This window comes from Camponotus floridanus, unplaced genomic scaffold (assembly GCF_003227725.1).
Source record: "Camponotus floridanus strain SB8 unplaced genomic scaffold, Cflo_v7.5 scaffold28, whole genome shotgun sequence".
NCBI lineage: Eukaryota > Metazoa > Arthropoda > Insecta > Hymenoptera > Formicidae > Camponotus > Camponotus floridanus.
Genome location: NW_020229414.1, coordinates 1,124,531 through 1,144,395, shown reverse-complemented (window position 1 = coordinate 1,144,395; position 19,865 = coordinate 1,124,531). Strand labels below are relative to the sequence as shown.

The 19,865-nt window shown below is 34.9% G+C and overlaps 2 protein-coding genes across 5 annotated transcripts in view; both read right to left on the bottom strand.

Moving 5' to 3' along the window:
• Positions 1–12,473, bottom strand: part of LOC105257711 (AF4/FMR2 family member 4) — a 201,692-nt gene extending 189,219 nt beyond the window's left edge. Inside the window, exons 1-2 of one of the 4 annotated variants that reach the window (XM_025409695.1) lie at positions 12,194–12,473; positions 1,323–2,451 (exon numbers count right to left, since the gene is read on the bottom strand). In XM_025409695.1, the coding sequence (XP_025265480.1) occupies positions 1,323–1,387 (65 nt within the window). In that variant the 5' untranslated portion in view covers positions 1,388–2,451; positions 12,194–12,473. Of the gene's footprint in view, positions 1–1,322; positions 2,711–4,079; positions 4,378–12,193 lie in introns of those variants that run through there. The other 3 variants (XM_025409697.1, XM_025409698.1, XM_025409696.1) reach the window with 3 other exon arrangements.
• Positions 12,474–17,328: 4,855 nt separating this feature from the next.
• LOC105248880 (putative oxidoreductase GLYR1 homolog) overlaps positions 17,329–19,865 on the bottom strand; it is a 32,101-nt gene continuing 29,564 nt past the window's right edge. Inside the window, exons 8-10 of the mRNA XM_011253920.3 lie at positions 18,910–19,020; positions 18,335–18,779; positions 17,329–18,059 (exon numbers count right to left, since the gene is read on the bottom strand). Coding sequence (XP_011252222.1) covers positions 17,860–18,059; positions 18,335–18,779; positions 18,910–19,020 — 756 coding nt within the window. The 3' untranslated portion in view covers positions 17,329–17,859. The remainder of the gene's footprint in view (positions 18,060–18,334; positions 18,780–18,909; positions 19,021–19,865) is intronic.

The window sequence follows — 19,865 nt, the reverse complement described above, 5'->3', positions numbered from 1 at the left end:
AAAAAAAATATATCAAATATAAAAAAAAATTCTTTTGACGCAAGCTATTTGTAATATAAAATGAGGTGATAGGATACGACTACTCGTATTATTATTATAACTTGCATGTGTGATTTGATCTTATCATTGATAATTATCCTTGATCTTGATTGATAAGATTGTCATCAATCTATCGATATCGTGGACTATACAATCGCAATCTCTCAGAAAATATAACAATGTAAAAAAGAAATACTTCTGATGCCAAATTATTTGTAAAGCCATGAAATATGACTAATCGTTAATTATAATTGTCATACGCGATTTGACCCTATTATTGATAATTATGATTGGCCTTGATTGATAAGATTGTCAAGATCTATCGCGGATTGTGTAATCATAATTTATGCACTGGCGTGATATTGACAAAGACAAATGTGACTGTTTAAAATATTGAAATTTCAATGATCGTTTGTCTTCGCAAACATGAGGAGTGATATTTCGCGGTGCATTCTCGTTTAGCGTTAAATGGTCACCCGGTTCTAGATTTTAACGAGGCAAGCACTGTACACACTTCGTGTAAACAAGAGCGATGCATTAGATAGCCGCACATTTAGCACTAAATGTGTGGTGAGAATGCTGACCAGAGTATGTTAACTCTTAGCTGGTATATCTATAGTGAGAACTATGCTTTTCACTTTGCGGTCGCAAGAAGCGGCTTTCTCTCTCCATCTCTCTCTACCTTCAATATCACTCCTCACATTTTAAGCAAAAGATATATCTTTCCGCTTTAAATGTGCAAAAACGAACTGACGATATCTTTTGGATAAACATATCAATAAGCATGAAATTATATAATCGATAATAGATATTATTGATTAACATTTTAAGCACGGTAATGGTACCACATATCAATCTAGTAATATTAAGATGTAGAAAAAATGAGAAAAGAAGGAAAACAATAGAACTCTATATTAACATTACTGTTTATAATTATTCATTATTCTGTATCATCAATATTGCATCATATTAATTACTATCTAATATTATCGAACATTCAAATATTACAAAATTTATTTTAAAATACACAACTAATTTCGCGCATAAATTTTATTATGTTTAAAAATATTTAAAAAAATATATATGTATCAAAGTTTTTAATTTGTGATTTAATTTTTATTTTGCAATAATAAGTAAATAATTAGCTTCATTTTAAAAAATCCAAAATTTTTCTATTCTACTCTTGACAATACCAAAATGTTTTGTGGATTTGACTGAAGTCTAGAACGGTGCCATTTTGCCGAGCTTAAAATGCTAAATGATCTCATGGAAATTACACTCACCTCGATAAGGTGCCCTTGAGCAAAGGATTCCTGTCGTCATAATATCCGCCGCCGGACGAAGGCATCTTCAAGTAATCCAAACAACGGGCACGTGGCACTGGTCACTAACACTACGGCACTGCATCACTACATCAGTTGTTCGTGTGATCTGATCCACTGCTTTAGCTCTCCATTCACCACCGATAATACACTGCCGGTAGTCGCGATGACGGTTTATCTCGGCGGTTGTTACGCGCGCGATGCATCGTCCTTCCGGCGACGATGACAGCAGCTACTACAACGGTTACGATGGGAACGACGACAGAATAAAGTACCGTACATATCGCGACTTATTTACGAAGGAAGAATTATCGCGTCCCTCGACATTGAAAATGGAATTAATTTCCAAGTGTACGAGCTTCGGAGAACACAAGGATATTTATCAAGATAGCGTCCGTCGCACGTCTTATCCTTCCTCTTTCTCTTCCTCTTCGTATGGAATTCTGCCTTCTCGTCTTATCAATATCGCCGTACGAACAATCTCACGATGGTGTTTCCTTCGATTCTTTCATAAACCCTCGTCCTCCATGTCTTCGCTTCTTTTCCTCGATAGTTCAACGGTGTCGAACACACTTTTTTCGCGAGTTACAGCTGATCGATTACGCCTCACTGTCCTTTAATAAGCGTAATTTGTCATCACGTCAAACTGACGACTCGCGCAGGCAAATAATATTCGGCGAAACATCCAATTTCGATTTCACTCGGCGCCGATCAACAAACGTTAACGGAGAGAAAACGATCGTCGAAATGGTGATTTACCGTCAAATTTCACTACACAAGGCACGCTTCCCATGGCCAGCACGAAGTGTATCACGCTGTAAACAAACTCACCGTGAAGGACGTACACTCGAGCACGATAACTCGATCACGATTCCGTCCGAAGTTCAAGCGACCAAATGATATTAGCCACCGGTTGACTGATCGACTGCGCCAACACGCGTGCGCGAACACCACAGGATTGTTCCCCTCCTCTCTCTCTCTCTCTCTCGGCGTCTTACGTTAACCAGATGTGGCGTCGCGACGACGGCGTTGCTTCGTCGACTCGTTCGAGAATACCTCCGGCTTATCCGCCCTCGCTGTCCTCCTTTACCTGCGGGCAGAATTATAGTTTCTCAGATCTCGACGCTACTGGCTCCCGGGATTCACGCACGTGTAAACTCACGCACCATCTGGCCGCGGGGCTGCAACTGGCCGCGTCAACACGTGCAGCCACCGCTACCAAACATGGCCGCCTGTCAATCCCCCCCTTCCCCCTCCTCCCGAGCGTCGCTACCTCAGCAGAAGACACGACGTCGCGCGCGATCGCTCTCTCGGATTCGTCGCGAGATTTACACGCCTCGTTATCGTTATCGACTCTCGCGACCGGCTCGCGGCAGACCCGCCGCAGATTCCTGGTGCTGTCGGTCGATCGCGCGAAATCTGTTACGATTCAACGCCGCCGAAATCGCGCGCGCGATACGCTTTAATCGCCCGAGTGAAAGTGCGCCGAGCGCAGCTGACAGTCGCTCGGGCGATCTCGCGTCGCCGTCTCTCCCCCCCTTCCTTTTCTCCCCCTCCCATTCTTCGTCCCCGAGCCTTCCCTCGCCCCTCGTTCCCGCTTTTCTCGCAACTCTTTCTCCCTCTCTCTGTCTCCCTCTTTCCAATCGGTCCGCGCGCGAAGGCTACAGTTGACGTAAACAAACGGAATATTCCCGCTGGTCGCGCGAAAGTAAAGGCCTATTTAATGGAGCAATTTTTTTGTAACGATTCACACGATAGTTTGTCGATCGGACAGCGATTAAGCTTGATTGATTCGTGTTTTTTCTGTCGCTCGAAATATTGTACCCAATTAAAACTTGCGAATTAAACGAGTAACCGAAAGCGTGTTCAGCAATGATATTCTCTATTTTTATCTCTCGTCATCTAAGCTTGCTAATTAAAAAGTAGCTTGTGAGAATGAATTTTAATCGTTCGCTGCGATCAAGTTTTTCAGAAGCAACTGCACGAGCCGAGCATTCTCTTCGCGGAGATAAAACCGGAAATTGGTAGTTTAAGATCGAGAGAGAGATAATTTCTATGTCTCATTGTCAGTCTTCTCTTTCTTTGTCAGTCTTACATTGAATAACAAGATATTATTCTCGACATCAGTGGTCGCTTCAAGGACACGTATAATATAATAAGAATGTGTAAAAAAATATTGACAATAGATAAAGCGTAGTCAAATTTCAAATTATTTCATTTTAATCGTAATACCTACGGTATCTAATGTCACGATTGGTTATCGATATTTATCTCGGCGTGATTAAGCGTCTATCTCACACGTACACGTATACTATTCAATTGACAGCGAGTAAATATTTATTGAAAACATCGAGGTGGAGTAAAAAAGAAAATATTCAAACAAGTAAATTCTCTTGCTATCTTAACCTGAAATTATCATGAAATTCGGCGCCATATTGGAGTCGTACAAGCACTTAACCTACATACATAATTCATTGTTCCAGGCTCAATTCTACGATACTTCCAATTTCAAATCTATTTCATTCTATTTCGTACATTTAATTCCTTTCTTAGTTCATATAATGACTAATATATAACCGCTAAAATTCTCCGTATATGGAAGAATTTGATAGAAGAACAACACCATGATGTTAAAGGCACGCGGTGAAATCCAGAATAACGTTATTACGATGTAACTGTACCCCATTACAATATAACGTTCACACAGATCCTTCTTACCTCATTCGAGATTCTTGAAAACACAATCTTTTTTTCGAAAGTCTTTGTCTCAAGATCTGTGCCAGGCTTCGCGATCTTCTTCCGACCGAAGTGTGCCGCAACACGACGCCGTCCTCCAACATCTTAGCATTCCCCTCCGCAAACGTGAGCGAGCGATATTCGGAAATTGACCACGGGAGAGGGTAGGCACGCGCTTCCGAACGCACGACGAAGGTGCTACGCGTGTCGTCGTAGAGCGGAACGGCACCAGGTGAGGTGGTTTATTTATAAACGGTCGCGAAAACAGAGTGAAAAGAACGTTTCCTCGATCTGTGACGCTTCGTAAACTGCAAGCGCGAGCTCGCGGCGTCACGTGATCGCAAATCCGCTCGCGTGATTGGACGCCGGCTTCGAGATGTTCCGCCGAGTCGAGTCGAGCCGAGCAAGAGCGAAGCCAGCTCGGATTGAGCCGACTCGAGCCGAGTCGAATCGAGCCTGACACATTGAACTATCAATCTGAATCTTTTCATTACGGAAGTATTCATTATTATACCAAGAAGATGTTTATTATCGATTGATTTCTTCCTCGAAGAGTATAAATATCTGAAAATCTACTTCAAACTTGTTCGAATATTTCGAATATTTTATTTTTCCATCTCTATTAAAGTGATACTTTTTGCACGTGATTAAAAAACTAGGAAGAAAATCATAACATTTATAGTGTTTGAAAAGAAATTGGAATTTCTTGAAGTTTCTCAATTTTTTATTATTATTTTTAAATTATTTTCTTATCAAATATATATCGCTGCATGTGTACTTCTGTATAATATATCTTATATTTTGTGTATATATTATTGAAATAAATTTCATGTAAATTTCATTTTATTAGTAGTAATATTCCTTTTATTAAAATCATTAATACAAAGTAGGAGAAGACTGCGATATGAAATCTCAATAATAGATTCAATAAAAGCCAGACCACAGATGGTACGCAAATATTTACAGCGATATGTATGATTGCTTTGGTAATGATCGACAAACATGAAATGAATGTATTTGAACTGCTTCTTAATGCTTCTTTAATTTAGCTTGTCATTAAAGAGAAAACGAATCGATATATATATATATGATTGTTTTTTAATAATTGTTAAACATTTCGATTTGCTTGTATATTTTTCTTACATTATTGATATAAATATTTTAAACCTATATCTGTACAATCTGTCTTTATAATTACGGCTAATCTTCTATCAAGAAACAAAAAAATAAATATATAAAAAATTTCCAAAAGCTCACATCATCCTTTTAAAAGAAGAGGATACACATGTCTTTTAAAAACAAGACAAGATTCACTCTTGTCTTAAATGTTAGAATGTATGGTTTTGCAATAAAAATAATAGAAAAAAATTTACTTAATTAAATTTAAATTTAATACTATCAAAAAAAATAGTTTAAAATTTTTCCGGAAATTATTTTAAAAGACAAAAATTTGAGAGATTAAAAATTAAAAATATTGTAAAAAAATAAATACTACAAGAAAGATTTAAAAAGGTTTACATTCTAGAATTAACGCAGATTAGCCGCTACTCTTATCTATAGAAATTACTGCCTCGCGACCAGCAGACCGAACTCGATCGGCGCCATTCTTGCGAATCTCGATAAAACGTTATGTGAAGCTACTTGTTTATCTTAATGTCGGCGTGATAAGAAAAAAAGCGCGTAAACAAGAAGTGATAAACTCGGCATAAATTGACGTAAGATTAACTATCGCGTAGGGCGCGTTTCGAGTTTACCAATTACAAATCGCTAACTAGCAATGTCATTAGCGTTATCAAAATTCCCAAGTATATCTGAAAGTCTGATTGTGGTGTTCCTTGCCCGACAATTCTAACATTCTACATTCATTCCCTAAGTTTTCAGAAAAGCAATCGCCCAGTTAATCGTATAATATTGAGACTACGTACCTACATCAGTGTTTCTTTCTAATTTAATTTCTAAGAAAAATGTTTGATAGCTGCATTTCGCTATAAATTATTTGAACAACTTACAATTTTTCTTAAACAAATGCGTCGAAATAATATTCAAAGAATCAAAAGCTCTTTGTCAGGAACAAAAAGAATTGCAAAATATTTCGTAGTTTTTGAAATGACTAACAAAAATTTTAGTTTAGTTACAAGAATTTACAATGTCAACATCAGAAAAGGTATACAATTAACAATAGGACAATATGATTTCTGAAACGTCCCTTGGAAACAATTCGAAACTGATTGAACGAACTGTAAAATCACTAGTTCCTTATTTGTAAAAAAAAAAAAAAAGAAAAGAAAAGAAAAGAAAGAATGCCAAGTTTCTAAATGCGTGCAGTGATTTATGATCGCCTCGGGAAGGCTTAAAAGGATAAAGAAGGTCGTGTTATGATTTGAATCCTAGGAATCCTTCCCGTTACAACATTCCATGTTACAAATCGCAATTATTCCTTTCTCTCACTTTCAGCTTTGCCGCCTTCACATCTCTATGCACTTTCACCGCGTGCGTCTTCTTGCTCCGCCCGCAAACTCGAATTATTATTCTAGCGATATCGAAAGTCCCACGATCGACGCGAAAAACTTGTTATAATTTAATAATCTGTAAAGAACATTTCGAGATTTCTCTCTTATTTTTTAAAAGACGCTCTTTCCCCAACACGAGAAAAAACAAGAACTATCCGCAAAGAAATAATTAACATCGGAGATATAATTTTGAAGAGATCTACAGAAAATGTTTGAAAAATCTCGAAGCTTTCTTCGATCTTTTTATAATTAAATATTTGATAATGTCGGATTTTATTCGAAGAGCTATCTGTAATTTTCTTTGCAAAGAGGGCGAGTAACTATCGTATGAAAACATCAAATCAAAAAACTAATTTCAATTCGAAACTCGGAAATCCCAATAATCTGTAATTTTCGAATGACCGATAAATTATACGCTTCAAAGGAACCGATTCGGAAGTGCGTAAATCGAATGATTCGCCTCTTGAACGGGAAAGGGGCATAATTTGAGGTTCCTAGAAGAAAAAAGAAAGAAAGAAAGAGAGATTCCAAAAGCGGGGCATTCCATGCGAGAGATTCCACGAGCGCGGCCGCGCTGAAAGTTACGCCGCAATAATTCGCGCGCAGAGAAATACACACGGCAGATCGAAACACCGGGCGAGAGATATCCCTTTATATGAACCGGTTGATACACACCGTTCTCGCCAAAGTCGAAAGTATTCGGTGTTACAAACGACCTACTCGTCGAGTCGCTATTTTCGCGAGTCGTTAAACGGCACGGATCGACTGGCGGCGCGCTTCATTCTCTGCCGCTCGGATAAATGCAATTCAATAGGATGCAAATGTATTGATGCATCTTAAATGCGATGCGATTCAAGGGGGCCGTCCCGATCGGGTACCTTACCCTATTTTCTACGGCAGCATCGCCTATTATTTTCGCCGACTACAAAATAGCATCTTGCGCTTTTGCGTAACAACCTCGAGTGAAAGAAGCGCTTCTCTGTAGACCTCATTTTCGTAATTTTTCTCGAAAAGGAAAGCATAAATCATATTCCGATGAGAGAACTGCGCGCGTGTTATTTAATTATATTAATTATTAAAAGAATTGAGAAAGTTACTAATTAAAGAAATCAAAAGGGAGAGTTAAATGAAAAAGAAAATCTTGAATGTCAAGATATTAAAGAAGATGTGAAAAATAAAAAGATAATAAGAGTATATTTTTTTATTCAGGATATAAAATTTATTCCTTGATTTATTTTTTGGACCTTCAAATTTCACAAACATGTTTTACTTTCCTACTTTTAGATTTCAATCGATTAAATTTATATAAATAATAATCATGTAAATTTAAATATGCGCTTTTTACATTTTCCAATTTTGCTATCTTTTAAAAAAAATTACATTCGAGGTGTACATTTAAGCTTCCATGACGCAAGCATCGTTATCTCTTAGTATCGAATAAGCAAAATTGAATTCCATAGTTCATCGACGATTTGTGGTTACGTTTTGCGTATTCTGTCCCACATGTCAGAGTCCTTCGCTTGTTGGGTAAATGAAAATTGGCAGAGAGTAAAAAGAAAGAGCGACGTTAAATATATGTTGGAAAATCGGTACCGTAAGCGCTCCACTTCTCTCTCTCTTTCTTTCTTTCTCTCTCGTTCCCTCTCTAAAAGAAAACCGCTCCGGAATTCGCACCTTGGAATGCAAGACGACGAGACTTGACTTGTTAACACGAATACAACTTGTTCACGTAACCGATTTTTCCCCTACTAAAGCCGACCGATTTTCCTTCGATGTTGAATGCATTTAATTTTTACTCTGTGTATCATTAAAATATAATGATTATAATTCGTGATATTCTTTGACAAAATAATATTTCTCTATAATTTAGATAATTTAATAATTAATAAATAATTTAACTAATTAATACTTTTCATTTTAATTATTAAATTAATAATAATACACTCTAATGTATTATTATTAATTTAATAATTGAAACATGTGTTGTAATGTTAATATATTAGTATATTTATTGTTATATACAGCAACATGCAAGTAGCGTTACTAAAATTAAATTTGTTTCACTAATTTAACGTGTAAAAATTATAAAGATAATATTAATTCAATCAAATCAAATCACTACTTTGCCTACAATTATGTTCTGTGATTTCCTAATTGTTATATTTCTAAAAATTATCGTTTAACATTACGGAAATAGAGTATTACGGAAATAGAGCATTACGGAAATAGAGTATATAAATTTTGATCGAATCTTAAGTCCTTCTTCCGAAGGAAGAATTTCGAAGAAAATTCGAAGAAAATGTCACAGCTGTTCTTAGATCGCTTCGAATTTGCTTAGGTAAGACACAATGCATCGCGATTGCGATTGAAATCCTTCGACCGGAAAGGGTTAATCTCCGGAGGATACTCGAACCGAGGTGAATTTTCTGCTTCGAGTTACGGAAAGAGAGGGACTCGACTCGATTCAACTCGATATATGTACGTGTGCGCATATGTGTGTATGTGTGTCGACACGACGTCGCCATCGTAATCTTGTCCACGCTGTTTTCCCCACAAGCAGCTTCGCACCTCTCGCTTGCTCTTCTCATCGACCGATACTTCACACGTGAACGCGCGCGTTCCGGCCTCACAAACATAATTACATCCGTGAAGTATCGTTGACACGACAAATATTTTGTTATTTCAATAAAACTACGTCATTAGATCAATCGGATATTTCTGTCGAATTAATGAAATTACAACGGAACGTTCATCATTCAAATTAATGTATAGGGAAATAAAAGCGGTTAAATAAGCAAGTTACATTTAATTAAATCTCTCCCTCATTTTATTATAATTAAACGAATTCAATTTTTTAAATATTTAAACTATTATTATTTTCAAAGATGAATAAAGTCATAAATGTAAATAAAAAAATTCTCAATATTATATATAAATTTCTTTTTTGAATGTATGCGTGGAAAATTTCTGTTTTTCATTTATTCAAGACTTTGAGAAATTCACAAAAGTTTAAACAATTTTGTAAATTCGCAAGTAATATATGTAGAAATGATAGCTGTATGTATAGATGAAATATCTGATCAGAAATATTTAAAATCTATTTATGAAACTAACGAAGATAACAAAAAATATGATTTACAATCAATTTTTCGTAACATTTAAAAATTAAAAATACATACAAATTGCATAGATTTATCATAATTTCATCAGTTGAAGGATAAATATTAATTTTTTATACGCATCACATTTTAAAAATGTGTAAAACAACGAATATCATGACATCATCTTTTGAGAATTTGCATTGCTGTCTTGAAAGAAATCTTTATTGATCAACAAAATTATTAATTTTTCCCAACAAAAGTGTCGAAAGAGCAATAGAGGCAAAGGTATATAAGTTTAGATATTTAAATTGAGAATTTTTTTTTTTGAAAATTGGAAATTTCCAAATGATAATTTTTTCCAGAACTGTTGTATTTACGAATTAAAAACGTACGATATTTTAATACGGAATCCGCGGCATTCGAGAAATGGAGCAAAAAGTTGCGCGAGAAGAATAGAATCTGCTACGCTTCTCTCTTTTTTCTCGCGGCGGTTATTCGACTTGGTGAGCCGGAATTATCGGGCGCCAGAGCCGTTCCATCGATACTACATAGATGAGAATTGTCGTCATTAATAAGTAACCGACGACGCGGCAGCCGCACCGCAAACGGGATCCAAATCTCTTGCGTGTCCCGAGCGAAACGTGTCACCGTTTCGCATTGACGGTCATGCGGGTCGTGCTCCGTTTTCTCGCCGCGAGCTGCGAGAATAAAGCGCTATTACGAAAAAGACACGCCTATTATAGAAGAAGATAAAGAAGTCCGCGCGAGAGACTCAATACCTTGATTCTTTAACCGCGACTCGCATAATATTATCGAACAGAAAGACGCTGCAATTTTGTTTTATATTAATTTATTAATGCATTATCAATCCAAATCGACTTGTTTATTTTGCCTATTAATATAAACAATTTTTCAATTACTGCTGGAGGGTCCAATTAGTCATGGCACAATCGAATGCAACGGACGTGATTTTTCGTGAAAAAATAAACAGGAAACTAGAAAGCATTTTTTTATTTCATTATTGTTTCCAAAAAATTATTCTAAATAATAAAAATTATTATAGTAATATTGAAACATGATAAAAATCTTTATCTTTATTATTATATTGTGTGTGCACTTTATTAGATATCCTGTAAATGCGTAGGATTAGAGACATTCACTAAATAAACACTTTTCAAAAGATGTTTATTCTATCTCGTATCAATTCTGTATCTATGATGTCATAGAAACATGGAATATTTAAAATATTTGTAAAAATCAAACATAAGAATTTTCACTGATATTGTGCCATAACAAATTGCTAAATCACCATAAAACATTATCATAATCTGTAATAATTTTCACAGAGAGAGAGAGAGAGAGAGATATTTATGTTCCGACCGTTTCAAATAATTTTCGCCAAATCGGAACCGGAAATAATTCAGCGACAAACGTTTGAGCAAGTATTATATCCAAGAGTGACATTCACGGATTCTCGCTAATTCTCAACGACAATGACATATATTCGCATAGATCCGACACGCGCATGACACGTGCATTTTCGCGATGAGGACGATTCTCGGTGATTCTTGGTTACATCGGAAACGCCGCGCCGTCTAGAAAGTAACGCTCCACATCGACGACCTTGTTCCTAGGATCTACATGCGACGTCGATCGGCCTCGACTCGACATGGCATATCCGCGATAGGCCACTTTCGAGCCTCCGCGATAACCGCAGCTGACAGCTGTCAATTGACAATAGAACGCGACGAAACGCGCTTCTCTCGGAACTCTAGAAGGAATCTCAAAGATCGAATCAGCGACAAACTCGAAGCTTCCGAATAGACGAAAATAACCCCCGTATACACGAGAAAGAGAGAGAGAGAGGGAGGAAGAAATGGAGGGGAGAGAGAGAGAGAGAACTAATCTCTACGCGAAAATAACCTTCATGTTTATTCACGACGATTTATCGCAAAGATACTTTTCTCGCAATCTTAAAATTGACAAGGTCAATTTTCCATATATCACCGATACGCAAAGACCCGATTCTTCTGCTTTATTCGCCAACGGAAGCGATTTCGCAACGAAAACAAATTCGCGATATTATTGAGCCGCTATTTTCAGACAAGGCGAAATTTACATTTCGCTCCGGGAATTCGTGAAAATTAAACCTAACCTAATTCCACGCTTGAATTTACTTGGTACGTGTTAATTTCATTTGGACTCGCAACTCGAGGCGGAACTATGACGTCATTGATCGCTCTCGAGAGGAGCAAACTTGCTCCCAAGTCGGAAACTCCAATGTTTATCTATGTTAGCAGTCAGTAGTAATAGTACGATAATGAACGAATGGCAACAAGTACACGCGCGAGAGAAAGAATTTACACTATTGGCACAGATAAACACGGGAGTCGCGCACATTTTTCTCGGGGCAGTGGCATCGAAATTCGAACTCGGCGAATTTCGAACCTCGCGCCAGAATATAATATATACGTGAAATAAATACCGTTTCTTCCCGCTGGGCTCTCCGCTCCTCGATACCGCTACATCGATCGATGACAATTGACATTGATATTGCGCGTGGGGCGCGACAAGTACGCGCGTGTACGTGTGTCCGTTTTATGACGTACAATCAGCGCGTATGTACGCGCACGCTCTAGCAAACGTACGTGCGAATCCGACTGCGTCACGTGTGTGTAGGTGTTTGTGCGCGTAAGCGAGGACGCGTAAAAACAACACAGTAAAGCAACGCGCGTACGGTCGCGGATGGACTGATCGTGGGGGTCGAGCCACAGGTGTCATCTGACGGCAGCGAGGGTATCCCCTCCTTTCCCGCCCCGCTACCAGGCGAGTACGTCACGCCTGCTTCCCCCTCCCCGCCCTGCTGTCATCCCCACCATTAGTCCAGCGCACAGATACGACGCTATCGCTATCGGCGTTTGTCGTTCTTCACATTGACTCGTGTGCGCGTGCGTGTATGTAAATCGGAGCTACAACTACACAGATTGTCATCGATATTCGCTGAGAGAGATATTAGAAAGTATTTTAGATATCTTTCTTTGAGGTAAATAGATAAGTAAGTAAATAGATATGAAAAAAATTTCGTTTTCGATAAACTAATCAAACAGATAATGTATGTTTCTTTCCGAACATGAGAAATTATATTTCCTACAACACAACACCGTGTCCAAAAGACGTCTATAGAATATCTAGAGGCAGCCGAAGGATATTTTATATGTTCTCTCGTCATCGAGAGGTCATCCTCTAGACACGTTTTGGGCATGTGTGTTGTTAGGGTTGTGTTGGAAAAAAGTATCGAGATTAAAAAAAAATATTGATACGGATACTCGAGAAATTACGATTGCAAGAATACTGTAAACATTAATATAACGAACATTTTTACTATTTTTAGTATTCTGTACTATTTTTACTATTCTGATTCTTTCGATAATCCGTAACGAGAATAATAAATATTTTGTTTCGCTGTGATTTATTTTATTTGTATGTGTTGTTATATTTAGTATCTATAAATTTAAATTTTAACCAAAGATTACTTTATTTACTCTAGCCCAAAAAAGGAACAAAAATCAAATGTCATTTTAATGTTATATTGACCAAATTTAAATCATGTTTTAATCAATATGATGTCAAATAATATTATTATTTTAACTTTTGTGTTTCTCTTGGAAACCTATTATCACTCATGCCTTTTTAAAATTACACATGTATCACATTATCATAAAATATTTTAATAGTATATTCTAGAAATTAATTAAAATTAAAAATATTGATTAATCTCTGATAAATATTTGGAACATGCAAGTAAAATATGCCAATTGTAAGATGTCCTTTGTGTTGTATACATGCATTACAAGTTATAAAAAGTTGACAATTGATATAACTAAGATTCAGACATATAAATATACAATATATATTAAAGTATTTTAATATAATTCGAAATATAAATTATTGAGCTTCAAGTTTATACAATTCGGAATTGAATATAAACGATCAAATTGTTTAATAGACTTGGAACTCAATTTTCTTTAATAGTTCAAATCAAGGACATTTGAATATAAATAACAATAATAAGACTTGACTTTGGTTAAATATATATAACATGCAAATTAAAGAAATCCGCACAAAAAATAATTTCAGATTTCAAAGTTTAACAGCTTAAGATATTTTACTCATTATTTATTTAAAAGGTATAATGAATAACAAAAGATAAAGATATGATATGACGAAAAGAATTGAATTTCTCTGAGAATCTATAAACACACATATAAGTGAATTAATTTTTTTATGAACTACTTTCTTTAATTATTATAAATAATAAGGAAAAGATAGAAATATAAAACAGGATATATTAAAGATATTTTTGAAAGTAGTACTATAGTAAAATTTTATACATAATGTTCCTTTATATAATTTGTGTCTAAAGAATTTAAATAATTATTTGAAATATATATAAAATAAAAAATGCAAATATCAAATGTAATCTATAAAATGACACGCTTAATTGACAATGATACTTATTGAATCAATTACTAGGAGAAGAAGAAACGGAAGGCTTAAAAATGACTGGAAAACGATATTTGGCACAAACTGAATAATTCAAAGAATTCAAATAGATGTAAACAAATACCTATCCAGGGACAGGACAGATGAAATTCATAGTTCAAATAGATATTTATTCAAAAACCATTGTATCCGTGACAAAACATATAATGTCTGTTACTGACATAACGCGCATGATGTATACTCTCATTCATTCACTCGCATTCATACTAATTTCTCCCATATTATTATTTTCAGTTTGTTTTTTTTCCTTTTATTAAACTTAATATTTACTAATTATATGTATATATATTTTTCTTTTATGCTGTAGAATAATTAATATATCTTTTTGCTATCTCTCCACACATACATCCCACACGCCAGTTGCGACTTATATTCATACAATTGTCATTATAATGTTATTTATTTAGACATATGATTGTATGATTGTGTAAATGTCTAATTACATGTTGTCGTACGATGATATGGCGCTAAGCCATTTTTATTTCAGCTATACACTACGTAATTTCCCGCACATGCTCATACGCACAAATTTGAGACCTTGTCAAGTGTACGACACGATTTTCCATTCGACTTCGAGAAATATCTATTACAGACAAATAAGCAGATAATCTAGAGGATTATTTTATGTGTGAGAATCAAATGCGAATCTGAAAACGAATACTCTATATAAAAAACTTTGCTTAGGTTTCTTTTCCAAGAGCGCGCGAACGTTTCTTCATTCCTTATCTTATTCAGTATCTTCCTTAAAACATTCATCGCTAAATATTTCTTTTTAAAAAGCTATAATTATCGCCTAAATTAACAATTAAACATAAAATTTACAATTTTATTATCCAAACATGACAAAGAATACTATAAATAACAATTTATAGAAGGAAATCTCTATATTTGATAATTATCAAATATAAAAATTCAACAATTTTTAATTTTTACATCCTCTAAATTCTCTAAAAAATTTATGATCACTAAAATCTTCTTTTCCTAGGAAACGAAAAAAATGCACACAAAATAAAATAATTGATAAAAGAGGCGCAAATTTACTTCAATATGAAGGACTCACTTGTTTTTGCGTTTTCCTAAAACGTCGACGGTGTCTCCTCTTTCACATTAAAATGTCGGAGGAAATTCGTACGTTTTTCTTGACCATAGGTCTCCTCCGCGAACCAATTTGCGACTCTCCGATCGTTCTCGACTTCGTCGCGTGTCGCCCGTGAGAATCGCACGATCGTCCTGGGAAAACGGAAGGGCTCCACGCACTCACTTCCTTTCTCGTCATCAGAAGGATCCTCTCCTCGCGAAGATCGTGCGTCTCGTACGAAAGAATGGGATACCTCATCATAGTAAGGACTATTCCGAGAAGTCGATGTGCGTCGAACACGCGATGCTTTTAAGAAAATAAACTCCCGCGTATACTAAATAAATTAAGGTTTGGGAAAGTGATTCGCAAATATTCATTAATATATTTTTTATTAGCAAATAAAATTTTATTGTATGCAATTTGATTTCGACCACGAGATTGGATTTAGTTTTTTAATTATGGAATGATAGAATAAAAAGTACAAAATATTATAAGTGTACAATTTAAATTTCTGTTGCTTTCAAAACTAAGCTTGCGAGAAAATATTACTAATGTTAAAATTCGGATTCGGAGACAAAATCGTGTAATATTTTAAATAACATTCCCTTCTTTCTACAAATCTTATTTCTTCTATGTTTCATTAAGATAGAAAATGTTGTTAATTGACTTGTTAATTATTAACAGCACTAATAAACGTGAGCTGATTTATCAAACACAAATATAAATCTTTCTCTTATTTAAGTAGAATTCTTTCTTGAATTTTGCGATTATATTTCAAAATGATTCAATTAATAGTATTTTAAATCTTAATGAAATATAGAAGAAATAAGATTTGTAGAAGGAAGGGAATGTTATTTAAAATATCAAACGATTTTATCTCTGAAACTTTTTAACATTAAAAATATTTCCTCGAATCGTTTATTAATGAATTAATAATAAATCAAATAATAAATCTGGCCATTTGCATTACACTGTATTTATAATAATATATACTAAAAGTTGTTATATATAAATATTAATACAAAAGCATATATATAAGCTTTTTGAGGATGAAATAATTAATATTATAATCAAACAGAAAAAAAATTTCATATTGTTGTTATTATATATTTAATCAAAATATGTATATATATATATAATTCAAAATATATTTGTATTGACGAATTACATTTAAAAATATAATTTTATTATATAGATTTGTGCATTAACATGTGTAGTGCAAATGATCAAATTCGTTATATAAAGTAGTTATTTTTTTCTAGAGATAATTGGAAATATTTAAAGATAAACTACATGTGACAATATACTACTATCATCTATCAAATTTCCTATGAAAGAATCACTTTGAGGCATAATCATACAATTCATTGAAGAATTCAATTTAAATGACCAATAAGAGAAAGATTTGTATTTGTGCTTGTTAAATCGGTTCATTTTTTTTATTAATGTTGTTAATAATTAATAATCCAATTAACAACAGTTTGTAACTTCGAATTCGTTAGTAAACGATTAGCTGTTCGTTGTACAAAGTGCAAGATAAAAACTCGAGATCTACAAAATAAAAGTGCATCTATAAAATATGTTAAAAGTTATTTTTTAACGTTACTTTCTAGAATATGTGGATCATGAAGAAGACGAGAATACGAATAAAGATCAGTCCTATTGCTATTATGCAATTGTCCCGATTAACGGCTATTGCAAGATATCGTCAAAATTATTATATAATCGCAATTTAAACTTTACAATTGCATCACATAAAACTTATGTGTTGATTCTAAACTTCCTTGCAACTGTTGTCGTCAACGCTTTACTTATCATCGTCATAGTATAGTCTGTCTATCGTTAAGATAATCTCGTCGATACAATGTGTCGTTCATTATCAATTGCAATTTTCGAAATGCAATCCGCATTTCACTCAACGCCTTCCTTTAATCGGTATCCTAAGGCACATATATTTTCGACACGTCGCGAATCTCTTGAAATTGAAATAATTGGATCTGACGTCTCGTGCATAATCGAAGTCGAGACGCGACTGGGGAGCTCGATTGTTAAACCGACGCTATTCCTTCATTTATAGATGAAGAAAAATGTTTCTTTAATCGAAAAACTATTGCGCTATGACATGCCAGAAGAAAAAAAAAAGTATTATTATAATTAGAATCGAAATCATCATTCTCATATATATAGTAAGTTAGAATATTAAGATTATTTTACAAATGTTTGCAACAATTTTCTTCTCAACGCACGTTGACAAAAGTCTCCTGTGATACACTGCTTTTTTCGTTTCATTTTCAACACGTTCTTTAAAATTTTGCAAACATACGCACAAAATATAACGACGTGTGTATTTCTAAATCGCCGACCTATACTAAGTCGAGTATCTTATTAAAGTATCAATTACTGTTCTCACCCTCTCTCTTTTTTCCTCAGTTAGCGGCGGGAAATAACGTCAGGTAGCGCAATAAATACGGTATAGCGAAGTTCAATGACAACATGAAGCCTATGTTGCGTTAGAACCTGGCCCTGATATAAACGGCCGAAGCATCATGTTCACCATATCCGAGACGCTTAGCATGCTTGTACACCTCGTTCGCTGCAGCAGCCAACGGTAAAGGTTGTTCCAATTGGTCACTCATACCTAGAGATAATCTCAGGTCTTTTTGCATATGTTGCAATGGTAGCTGGGTGGGAAAACCGCCCTCAATGATTGCTATAAAACAAAATATTAAGAATAACATTAATTACAAGTTTCATAAACATATTTTATTAGCCTTTAATCAATTTGAGAGAACATGAGATTCATATAATATGTATAATCATTAAAATTATTAAAAAATTAAAATTATCTTTAAAAATATTAAAATAATTTAAGTTAGAATTTCTACTACATTTATTAGAAATGTATATATTATTATTAGACTAGAGCAATTAAAGGTGAATACAAACGTAAATGAAATAATTGTGATCTAGACAAATCCATATTACCTTTGCCCTTATCGAGTATCGCTGGACACGCTAAAGATGTCAATTCTAAAACTTCCAGAACATCTTTCTGCTGGAGTCCGGCACGATCTGCAAGTGCCATACTTTCAGCCAGAGCTGCCAGAGTTACACCAGCCATTAATTGAAGCACAAGATTCATTTTGGAAGCATTTCCGACTTCACCGAGATAGAAGCTATTCTTGCCCATAGCCTCGAAACAAGATTGACATTCATCAAACAACGATCGATCTCCAGCTGCAAGGATCACCAGAGTACCTTCTTGCGCTTGCGTTTTGCTTCCTTGCACTTGCGCTTCTAAATAACGACCACCTTTGCCGTTTATTGCTTCGGCAATATCCTGAGATGTCTCTGCGTCAATACCGGTCATTTCAACATAGCTCTTGTCAGGAGATATCTCTGTCAATACGCCGCAATTGCCAAATACCATCTGGAAAAAGCATTTATTTAACACACAAATTTAATAAATTTGATAATTTTATTCAATTTAATAGAAACTATATCGGCGAAAAAGATGGATAATTATTCTTAAAGAGTTGTAGAACTTTACAAATACTTACATCTTTGGCAGCTTGTGGGTCAGCTACACAGGAGAAGGTAATGTCAGCTGCCAGCACGACATCAGATGGTGTTAAACCTTGCTCCGCTCCAGCTTTGACAAAATCTGCACACTGCAAAAGAAATATAAAAGACAAGATTATTCTATTGAACTTTCTATAGTCAAAATATAGTAACATAATTCTTATATTTACAAAAAGCGTTATATAAGGGCGTTTTTTCCAATATTTTATATACACATATAATATATATATAACACATTGCATGTTGAATTCAATATTATTTGTACAAATATCTTTATAGTATTTAATCGCAATTTAATTATAATTTCATAAATATTTATGGCATATATAATATATAATTAAACTTTTGTATATATATTAGAAATGTCACACAGGATATATAAATTTTATAAATTATAGAGATATATAAATATTATAAATTATAGATATATATATAAATATTATAAATTATAAAGATATATATAAATAATATAAATTATAATATTCTATACATAATACATATATGTTTTATCACGAAATTAAATTTAACACGGTGGCACCATCTCTCGTGAAATACACAATATAGTAAACAGTCACAATTAGTACTAACTGTCGCCGACAGATGACGGCACCACGAGGAGCCGAGCGCCATTTGCGTCGTTCCGTTCGTCCCGAAGCGTTCTCGGTAACAACGCCGGCCACATCAGCAAACGACGCCATTGTTGATCAAAAAAAGTTTCCTCCACGTTGGTCGCAAATACCCGTTATAGATTCGGTCACGCGTCCGGGACTTTTCTCTTTCAACGATAAGTGAGCGAGACGCGTATGACGATCGAAAATGGAGAAACTTGGCGATATTCTCTTGCCCTTTATCTCGACCAAGAAAATTACGAACGACCGTTGGCCATTTTACGTTTCCATCGCGTTACATCGCTCGAACGCGAGCCTCGGAATTT